This window comes from Primulina huaijiensis, chromosome 14, assembly GCF_012295235.1.
Source record: "Primulina huaijiensis isolate GDHJ02 chromosome 14, ASM1229523v2, whole genome shotgun sequence".
Taxonomy (NCBI): Eukaryota; Viridiplantae; Streptophyta; class Magnoliopsida; order Lamiales; family Gesneriaceae; genus Primulina; species Primulina huaijiensis.
Genome location: NC_133319.1, coordinates 1,884,629 through 1,895,495, shown reverse-complemented (window position 1 = coordinate 1,895,495; position 10,867 = coordinate 1,884,629). Strand labels below are relative to the sequence as shown.

At 35.4% G+C, this 10,867-nt stretch overlaps 1 protein-coding gene across 3 annotated transcripts; it reads left to right on the top strand.

Annotated features, from left to right (window-relative positions):
- The first annotated feature begins 125 nt into the window (after nucleotides 1–125).
- On the top strand, nucleotides 126–10,588 carry LOC140956946 (ribonuclease J). 3 transcript variants are annotated; one of them, XM_073413926.1, is made up of 18 exons: nucleotides 126–265; nucleotides 361–494; nucleotides 897–1,125; nucleotides 1,447–1,570; nucleotides 2,192–2,248; nucleotides 2,686–2,877; nucleotides 2,981–3,058; nucleotides 4,311–4,493; nucleotides 4,577–4,657; nucleotides 5,882–5,947; nucleotides 6,035–6,127; nucleotides 6,890–7,015; nucleotides 7,647–7,760; nucleotides 7,970–8,065; nucleotides 8,242–8,339; nucleotides 8,423–8,874; nucleotides 9,651–10,090; nucleotides 10,193–10,588. In XM_073413926.1, exons 3-18 carry the CDS (start codon nucleotides 959–961, stop codon nucleotides 10,286–10,288), a joined length of 2,463 nt encoding a protein of 820 aa, XP_073270027.1. In that variant the 5' UTR covers nucleotides 126–265; nucleotides 361–494; nucleotides 897–958; the 3' UTR covers nucleotides 10,289–10,588. The 3 variants fall into 3 exon arrangements, with proteins under 3 accessions (XP_073270027.1, XP_073270026.1, XP_073270028.1); XM_073413925.1 differs by having other exon boundaries at nucleotides 172–471; XM_073413927.1 differs by lacking the exons at nucleotides 126–265; nucleotides 361–494 and having other exon boundaries at nucleotides 1,447–1,556.
- The last annotated feature ends 279 nt before the right edge of the window (nucleotides 10,589–10,867 follow it).

Sequence of the window (10,867 nt, the reverse complement as noted above, 5' to 3'; positions counted from 1 at the left end):
ATAAGAGACCCGTCTCACAAATATGATCCGTGAGAGCGTCTCACACAAGTTTTGCCTTTTTTTAATCACCCCTTTAATTTTTCTTTAAAAACGCTCATTGCGTAAGAAGCGACATATGACGTCATTTGCAAGGTTCATTTTCCAGTATTTTTTCTTTTTTCCTCTCCCTTTTTATTTTGTTGATAAGCAACGGATATTAGCTTATTCTTCCCGCATCACAAATCGCTTAAACCCTGCGGGCACTCTAGCATTTTGAAGTTCAGGGGTTTGGATTTTGCTGCCCCATCTCTCATTCTTTCTGAATTTAGAGGCTCCAGATACTTTCATAAGTACACGTGATTGTATAATTGTATTGTTTAGGAATGGCTTCTTTGGGTGTAATTCCAGTATGTCCCCACAAGCTTTTATGGTATCAAGCAAAACCCGGAAGAAGCTCCATATCTTGCTGTGAATCAGCTCCTTCTATAAAGCGTATGCTGATAAAAATCGTCAAAGTATTTGTTTTTTTTTTTAATTTTAATTTTTGAAATTCCGTGTTATCCTTGACAAATACTGTATGGACGCATTTTACTTGGTGATATGTGATTCGACGTTGTAATGGGATAGTATTGGAAAAGTGGTTGGCCCAAAGCTCCTTTTTTTTATGTGCTACTGTACCCTTTATCAAGAAAGGGGAATGAGTTGATTGACATATTGATTGATGTGGTGCTGGCATATGTTTGTCATTATTAATCTATCTTGTAATTTGGGAATCACTTTCTTTTCACGTCAAATACCGAGCATTTGCTATTTGTCTTGGCATCTTGGATAATTTAGAAATTTTGACTCAATACTATTATCCACATTGTAATTGAGTCATAGTTTACTATCTGATGAAATAATCATGCTTTTTTCAGGTGTCCGTAACTCCAAAGCACATGGGGGAAGGTCAGGGAGAACAGAAGGACCTGGAAAGAGTATGGAGGATTCTGTTCAACGCAAGATGGAGCAATTTTATGAAGGATCTGATGGACCTCCTTTACGTATACTACCAATAGGCGGTCTTGGAGAAATTGGGATGAATTGCATGCTTGTTGGAAATTATGATCGTTATATTTTGATTGATGCTGGTGTAATGTTCCCAGAGTAAGTTCCCATATTACAGAAGTACCTGGATATTCATCATCTTCAGTGATCAACATTCTTGACGCTGATGCTTGTTGCGTGAGGAATTTTTCTGTCTCAGTCTCGCTCCTTCACGATCCTTGTTGTTTAAGAATAGGAAAACTGGTGTTCTTCTATTTTCGCAGAGTGAAACAATTAAATGAGACAAATTCCAATACGTCAGAAAATGGCAGATACTGGAACTCTCTACTGCCAGATGCACATATTTTATCTTTTTCGTTTTCACTTAGTTCTATTTTGATCAAATTATATGATATATCTTAATCATGTTCATGATTCCAGCTATGATGAGCTTGGTGTCCAGAAGATTATTCCTGATACCACTTTTATTAAAAAATGGAGTCACAAAATTGAAGCAGTAGTAATTACACATGGGCATGAAGATCACATTGGTGCATTGCCTTGGGTAAAGTTTCTATTCTGCCTCTCGAAATGTGGTATTCATAATATTTTTCACATTTGAAATTCTGAATTTTAGTATTCAATGGATGATTTATCCATAGAGTTTTACATGTGATTGCGAGTGAAAAAGTTTGATTTTGTCTGAATAAAATCCCGATTAAACTCCGAAAACCAGTTATTTTTCTTTTGCTGGTCATCACATTTAGCTGTTCCTGCAGTGGTGTACATCCATTTGCTGTATGTTTAGTTTAAAACACTTGCTTTGCTGACTCGTCATCATTTGTTAGGCTTGTACATTATCAGCCTATTTGGATACTATCCTGTTCATTATTCAATAGATAACATGTATTGAATATATATTATGCTATTGAGAGACTTGCAATGTTTGTCACCGTCACTTATTTTCTCTCTTTATTATTCTTTGTCTTTCAAGGCAGAGGAATGGTATGTGGTTTTAATTTCTCAGTTTATGACTGGGCAAAGGTTTATGATATGAACATCGTGCCGAAGTAGCCTTTGAGAATGATGTAAGACGCGCCAAATGTCTGCTGGCATTGAGATGCTTGTCTTGTTCTCTTGTGCACTTTTTCGCAAAACCCTTGTATAATGATGTCTTCGTTTGCAGGTCATCCCAGCTTTGGATGCTCACACACCAATATTTGCTTCGTCCTTCACGATGGAGGTTTGTTATTATTATGGTTTTATGTGTCAATGGATTTTTCAGTTCTTGTTTCACATTAACGGAATCCCATGTTGACATGATTAACTGTATCCTTAATCTATCATTAATTGCAATGATTAGATAGATGGCTAAGTGGGATTGATTTGAATCAACAATAACCCCCTTGTTGTCAAAATAGGATATGGGGTAGAACAATGGCAATGCTCACTCCAACACTTCTGTCTTGATATTTGTTTCTTTTACTTAGAAAATTTCAGAAATTACCTTATATCTTCTAGAAAGTTATCTTAGGACCAAAACTCTGTTTTAATCTTCCTTGGGGTATTTCATGGATTATTATTGATTCGTCAAGGATAATTAATAAATTCCAAGTGTTCCACTTATACAAAACCTGCACATGTTTATCTGATTTTTAATTGTCCTTCTCGTCCATGCAGCTTATCAAAAAGCGTCTAAAGGAGTTTGGGATTTTGGTTCCATCCAGGCTAAAGGTTTTCAAGACGCGAAGAAGATTTGTTGCTGGACCATTTGAAGTCGAACCAATTACAGTCACACACTCAATTCCTGATTGTTCTGGATTGGTTTTCCGCTGTGCTGATGGTACTATTCTTCATACGGGAGATTGGAAGGTGATTGTTTGTTTTTTTTCTATTTTTTTTTTTGTGATTATTTTCCTTATTCTTATTTGTTTCTAATTTTTACATTATTTAACATTAATTTTACAATTGACAGATAGATGAATCTCCATTGGATGGGAAAGTTTTTGATCGTGTGGCATTAGAAGAGCTCTCAAAGGAAGGAGTAACTTTGGTGAGCACTTGATCCACCCGATGTCTAATCATTTCCTGTTTAATATGTATAAAAGAACTCAATTCAGAGTCAACAGATCTTTGTATATTGAATGAGCAGAGATCTTTATTTTGGGCAAAGAATATCTTTTGATTGCCAGAAAAAGATTCCCGTTGTTAGACAACGAGCATATTTTGTCTAAAATTAGTTAAATGATCGTATTTGCGTGTAAAGTATTAGTTTAATTTGGAGACCTTAAGATACAATTAAAATTTAAATATACCGCTCGAGAAGAAGTAAATATGTCAAAACAAGCCAATTGGAGGCTGAGTTGGATACCGTTCCACCGTTATCACATACATGCATAGATGAAGTCTGTATTTTTAGTTTTTGACTCAGATCTGTACCATTGATTTTGGTGTTTGGCTAACAAAGTTAACCAAATATTTGAATCTTAGGCTTATTAATGGAGATTGCTCCTTGAAATGTTGAATGACGTATGACAATAAATTTTTTGTAGCCGACATAGATTAGTATATGATCAGGTAATATGGACTTAATTTTTGGGTGCATCAAGCCATGGATATGTTTTTTTTTCCAGAGTCCATTCTTGCCTACCTCAATTCCCGGCCTTTTGTGCACTGGAGAATTTTCAAAATACTGTTGTTGCCTCAAACAGGAAAAAAAAAGCTGATCAAAGAGCAAATATTATCTTCATAAGCATGTTTTTTTACTTTTGCACTATTTGAATTGTCACTCAGGTTTCTGATATTTTCTACAGTATTTGACTTTATGTGGCCAAAATTGCAGTCCTGGAATTCTGTTGCTAATTATTTTTTTATTTCTCAACTTTAAAAGACACTTGAATTTCCTTAAATGGTGATACATAACTAAAGCGGAAATGTAAAAGTTTGAGCAAAAGTATTGCAAGGTCAGGGTTTTGCTGTAATGTCTTACTTAGGATGATATGACCTAATTGGAACTAGGAAAGCAAAACCAGGAAATGGGAGAAAAATACATTTGATGTTGTTTTGACGTTGAGAGCATTGGGTAGTGTACCACCTCTGAACCTGGTTATGATTCTCAAACTTGGTCCCATGCTTGACTACTATGGGTAGTTTCTATCATTTGTCGGGATAATTGGTTTGAAAGTGCTAGGTTGGAAACTTACGCATTGGTTCATACATTGGTATAGTGATGCACCAAGCCACCAACATATTTCTTTTAAAAAATGACATGAAATGCAATTCATTATCCATATTCTGTTCTGCAGATGATGAGTGATTCAACAAATGTACTGTCTCCTGGAAGGACACTTAGCGAGACAGTTGTGGCAAATTCATTATTGAGGCATATTTCATCCGCCACAGGAAGGGTAATAACCACTCAGTTTGCATCAAATATTCACCGCTTAGGAAGTGTAAAAGCAGCAGCTGATTTAACTGGCCGAAAGCTGGTATGCACCAAATTTTTTTAATGCTTCTTCCTTTGCACCACTCTGAAAAGTTCATGGAGATGACTCGATTATCCATATTTTAGGTGTTTGTTGGTATGTCCTTGAGGACATACCTGGATGCTGCATGGAGAGATGGAAAGGCACCCATCGATCCATCAACTTTGGTACTGGCTTTTACATTAATTGTGGTTTACAAATATCTCTTTCAAATTGGATTTTAGGGGGATCTATGGTATGTACTTTGTTTTCTTTTTTCACTATGTGACATAACCTAGAGCATAAGTATGAACTAATATGCCATTGACTTAAAATGACTAAAATGACATGACATCGATCAAATTAGCTTTTTAATCTGTTTCGGGAATTGCATTGTTGAATTAAAATTATTGCAATTTTGAGTTCACCAAGTAGTTGTTAATAGTCGATTATGCTAGAGTCTTTCTTGCTGTTACTCCTCAATGGGCCTAAGACGTGATAACATGTCTAAACCTTAAACATGGAGAGATGGAAAAATGCACCCATCCATCCGTCAACTTTGGTAATTGTTTTTTCACTAATTGTGGCTTACAAATATTTCTTCCAAATTGGATTTTAGGTGGATCTATGGTATATATTTTAGTTTTCTTTTTTTACTGTGAGAAATAGCACAAGTATGAACTGATATGTCATTGACTTAAAATTACTAAAATGACATGACATCAATGAAATTATCTCTTGAATCTGTTTCGGAAATTGCATTGATGGATTAAATTATTGCAATTTTGAGTGTACCAAGTAGTCGCTAATAGTTGATTACGCCAGAGTCTTTCTTACTGTTCCTCCTCAATGGGCCCAAGACGTGATAACATGTCTAAACCTTAAACATGTGCCAGCATTCTTGGCATGTTATTTGCTCTATGATGAACGTTTGATTGATTTTTTTTCTCCTTATATTGGTATGAGATATTTTGAATCATAATTTTTTTTTGCTCCATTTACAATTTATGGAGTGAGAAAGTTCGAGCTTTGTGTAACTGGTTTTGTTGAGTTTTCAACACTAAATTGTGTTAATAATTGTTGCAAAGTGAGGTGGAACGACAATCAACTGCAATTGGCATACATGATATCACTTGCTCAAAGTTTTATTAAAATGTTGATGTGGTATCATGAACAAATTAGTTATTCAGTGTTTTTTTGGGTCTTCCCTTCTCCGTATTCTCACCCGACCCTGAAATTGGATGTTAATTTTTGGATAGAAAACGTGAAGTTCGGCAGATCTGAAAAATCACATTTAGACACATGTAAATAAAGGGCGAGAATGATTCTTCTGCCCCAAGTTGACAATTATGATCTTGTTCTCATTGTATTGTCATTTCCCCAACGTCTCCTAAGATAACTTTCGTGTGCAGGTGAAAGTGGAAGATATTGATGCTTATGCCCCAAAGGACTTGCTAATTGTCACAACTGGTTCTCAAGTGGGTTACTGCAGACATTATGCTTTTGTTATTTACTATGCTTCAGTCCATATTGTTGAGACTAGTGTATGATTTAATATTCTTCAGGCTGAACCACGTGCTGCACTGAATCTTGCATCATATGGAAGTAGTCATTCTCTCAAGTTGAACAAAGACGACTTGATTTTATATTCTGCGAAGGTAATGACTCTGTCTTGTCAATAGTCTTCATATTTTGGGTTTATACTCGCAAATGTAATAACGTTTTGTTATACAATAAATAACCTGTCAGCATGACCAAAGTGAAGAAAATAAGAAGATGGTTTGGACACAACAGAATTTGGTTCTTGAGTAAGGGATTTTTTGAGACAACCAGTGTGGACAAGTTAAAGAAGCTTAAAAATTTGAATATTCTGAAAACGAAGTGGGATCCTATTGAATATTTGTGAAAACGATGTGGGATCCTATTGAATAAAAGAGCGGTGTTTTGACACTGGGGATATTGCAATTCACTTAATGTAGAAGCAATTGGTGTGGTGTCTAGTTAGATTGTATTATTATGGTTCTAAGGATGATACAGCGAGTTTGTGTGAATGAGCATGTGTGGTTTGCAAATCGATTGCATCATTCATTTATATTGTTTCACAAATTTTTAGAGGGGGTTTCGATCCCCAGTGAAAACCTAAGGAAGAAAAACAGAAAAATGCTTCTAATATTGTTATCAGATGCTTTGTTATGCTAGCACACTTGTATTTCTGTGCTTTTAGCATCAACTATCCACGAGACGTCATTCATCTGTGAATGAAACTAGTGCAACTGATACATATAGCGTTACTTATGTGAAGACAGTGTAGGAGAACCAACTTATACAAATTGCCATTTTTTAATATTTTGAACCTTGTACAGTTTATTTTTTGTTTTAGCATTTTTCCAGACACTGCTTAATAAACCCTGTTATTATAGGTAATCCCAGGTAATGAGACAAGAGTAATGAAAATGCTGAATCGTGTATCTGAAATTGGATCGACAATAGTGATAGGAAAAAATGAGATGCTGCATACATCTGGTCATGCCTATCGTGAAGAACTGGTATGGTTTTCATTTCTTTACCAGAATCTCTTTTGAATTTCTATTTTTCGCCGTGATGATGCCTGCAGGATTGTGTTTTAACTCTGATAAGTTCGAAAGCTATTCTTGAACATCCCGGTCTCAATTCTCATAACATGGCTATAATGATTATTATGCTGTTAGAACCACAGAGGGCACAGTTATTCTCCTTTCTGTTTGCATGTTATTCTGATTATTCACCTTTGCATTTTCTAGTCAAACAAATGAAATGCTGTCGTTGATTTAGTTTTACTTGAAGAAACAAAGTAGGAGAACTCTATAATATTGATTCCATGCGGAGATCTGGCCATATTTTTGGTCTTGGGATTTTAAAAAGTAGATCAGTGGATGTTCTTCATCCCTGAGACTTTTGTTTTACCTTTTCGTTCTATAATTTGCATATCCGTTCCAAGATTTTTAGGAATAGACTAGAAATTGTCATCACATGATAAACCAGATTACTTTAGGGTAATTTTGGCTAATTCTTGTAATAATTATTTTCTAATTCTGTTTTTTCCCATAATTTGCGAAATTGATGAAATTTTACCTATTGTGGGTTCAACTATGTTATTCATTTCACTTTTTGTGGAATTTAATATGATTCATTTTTAAGGAAGAAGTGCTAAAAATTGTTAAGCCGCAACACTTTCTACCCATTCATGGAGAACTCTTATTCTTGAAAGAACATGAACTGCTGGCAAAGTCAACTGGCATTCGGCATACTGCAGTAAGCAATCTATTTCAGTTAAAATTTCTCTTCTCCTTGTAGAATTTTTTTCCCCGTAAACTTTCCAAATTCTCTGGCTTAATTTTATGGAGTGGCCTCATTATTTCCCTATTATCAGTAAACAATCATCATCATTTGATCAAAGCGTTTTAAATTTCTCTCTGGATTTCCTCTACTGGGTGCCTTTTTCACTTTCTTTGTCCTTTCAGGTTATAAAGAACGGGGAAATGCTGGGTGTGTCACATTTGAGGAGTAGAAGGGTCCTGTCAAACGGCTTTTCTTCCCTGGGTAAACAGAATCTGCAGGTTTCTCTCTCTTTCTCTCTCTCCATCTCTCTCGTCTATGTCAGGGCACCTACATGCTCTTATATTTGAAGAAATCAAAACATATCTCTCCATTTCTCTCGTATATGTCAGGGCACCTACATGCTCTTGTATTTGAAGAAATCAAAACATTCTGCTGTCTAACTTTGATCATGCAGTTGATGTACAATGATGGTGACAAAGCATTTGGTACAGCAGCTGAACTGTGCATTGACGAAAGAATGAGAATAGCTTTTGATGGTATTATAGTGGTCAGGTGTGCCTTTCTTTTGTGGGGAGAAAAACACGACTTTGTCGACTTTGTTTGTGCACGTTAATAATTTTTTGTCTGTTATGTAGTATGGAAATTTTGCGCCCTCAAGCTACGGATGATTCAGTCGAGAAGGCTTTAAAAGGAAAAATAAGAATTACTACACGATGCTTATGGCTTGACAAAGGAAAACTCTTAGACGCACTTCATAAAGCGGCGCATGCTGCACTGTTGAGCTGTCCTGTAAATTGCCCTCTGGCCCACATGGAAAGAATAGTTTCTGAAGGTTTGAGAAAAATTGTGAGGAAGTACAGCAGCAAAAGACCTGAAGTCATTGCAATTGCTTTTGAAAATCCAGTTGCAGTTGTAGCTGATGAGATCAATGCAAAACTATCTGGGAAGAGGCATATTAATTCTGAGATTTCAACTTTGAGAAAATCGGTCGATGGGCAGATAAATAAGAGACAACCTATTGATTTACTTGAGGAAGATGGAAATGGCCTTGCAATTGCGAGAAACACCACAGAATTAGAATTGGAAGGTAATATCTTGTTCTTGCTTACCGCTTCTTTGTTCAACAACATTCCGGTTTCAAAGTTGTAGACCAAATACTTGCTTATTCATTACGAACTTCTGTGGTTAGGCCTGTTATCTGTGAATCACTGTGCATTAAACATAATAGGTGGTTAGAAGGAAGGTGTGGGAGTTGAAATTCAATGGTATAAAGTGTTATTATGGTGTTAAAAATAAATGGATATAAAACTGATAATTAGAAGTATCGCATAATTTATCGAACAAATATTACTTAATACACGTTGGAAAGAAACAGTTCCCCTTGTTGCAAGATGTGATTGCCTATGTGGTACAAAAATCGAAACATGGTGTTGGATTATATGGTTTACAATATTTCCTTTAGTTACATTTTTTGGTAATGCTTGATTCTATTTTATAGTTATTGGAAGCTAGTAAGCATACTTGTGGAACTAGATTTATCAAAACCTTTTAGGGTGCATTTGGATGAGAGAATTTCAAAATGAAAGAATTTCAAATCCTTGATCTAAATTCATCCGACTCGTGAAATACATGAATTTGAAATTTTCATGTAATATTTTTAACTTGTTTATTAACTAATAATATAATGGATTTAAAATTCATACAAAAGTTAAGTCATTTGAAATCCTTTCCACAAATCCTTTTCTCAAATTCAAATCCTTCAACGCAAATGCAACATTATGAAATTTGATTTGATTGCCTAAACTTTTGGAAATGTTTTTATTTTTGGGCAGTTAATAATGAGATAGTTCCTTTTCTTTGCAGTTGATAACGAGATAGTTCCTCACGAAGACGAAATGATGTCTGATTCTGACTTGCCTGTGAGTGCTCCCAGTGCTGACGAGTCTGAAGATTTCTGGAAGTCATTTTTAACCTCATCAGTTCTCAATCAATCCAAAGGGAACGGAGATTTGCTTCCAGAAGAGGAACAAAAAGAAAAAGCCCAACAGAAAAGCATTAAACTCGATTCTGGCCTGCCAAATTCTAGTCTAAGAACCACTACGACCACAAAAAGAAACAAATGGAAACCCGAAGAGGTGAAGAAAATTATCAAATTTCGTGGGGAACTTCACAGCAGGTTCCAAGTCCTCAGGGGGCGAATGGCTCTTTGGGAAGAGATATCTTCAAATCTCTTGTCTGATGGATTTACTCGAAGTCCAGGACAGTGTAAATCTTTGTGGGCGTCTTTAGTTCAGAAATACGAGGTTTACTTTTTTTCTTTTCTTTAGATGAATTATCCACAATTGAAGCTTTACATGCCAAGAAAATCTCTCTGTAAACTTTGTCTGCTATTTCTGTTTCGACAGGAAAGTAAAAGTGAGATGAAAATGCAGAAGAGCTGGCCATATTTTGAGGATATGAACAATATCTTATCTGATCGGGAGACGAAGGCATCCAAATGATCGGCGAGTGTGGTTTATACAGCCAAGTTTTTCCAAGCAAGAACAGGGGAGGTGGCCATTCTATTGAAAAACAGGAACAACAAGCCTCTGAGGGAATAGAATGCATTGAAAGAGAAGGGTAGGGGTTCCCTTGATTGATATTAACAAAACAGTGGAAAGATTTTCATGCAACTTTAGGCATCGACGTTTCTTGTTTATGCAAACTGTTGGAATGGAAAAACTGTAAAAAAAAGAATAATTTTGTAGCTTAAATTCCTCAAGAATTAAAGGCGAACTTATACTTTGGTCTGTAACTTAAAATTTCATTTCATCTTACTTCCTGGAAATATGGAATAAGGAATGATTTAGGCAAGAAAACACACCTTAAAACATTTATGCTTTGTTTTTCTCTCAAAATTTTAGCATAAAAAATAATACTTTTTCATGGATAACTCAAATAAGAGATCCGTATCACAAATACGATCCGTGAGACCGTCTCATACAAGTTTTTGCTTTTTTGATATACAAATCATATATTTTTTCTAAATAAAACAATCACAATATTTTTATAAATGCAGTAAATTTCAGGAAAAAATAAAT

What these genes read in the sequence shown, in the direction of transcription:
- LOC140956946 (XM_073413925.1), top strand. Translation starts at nt 363, where the DNA reads ATGGCTTCTTTGGGTGTAATTCCAGTATGTCCCCACAAGCTTTTATGG. An exon ending in ATTTAACTGGCCGAAAGCTG is followed by an intron (nt 4,494 to 4,576) that starts GTATGCACCAAA and finishes TCCATATTTTAG; the next exon opens with GTGTTTGTTGGTATGTCCTT. An exon ending in CTGGCATTCGGCATACTGCA is followed by an intron (nt 7,761 to 7,969) that starts GTAAGCAATCTA and finishes TTGTCCTTTCAG; the next exon opens with GTTATAAAGAACGGGGAAAT.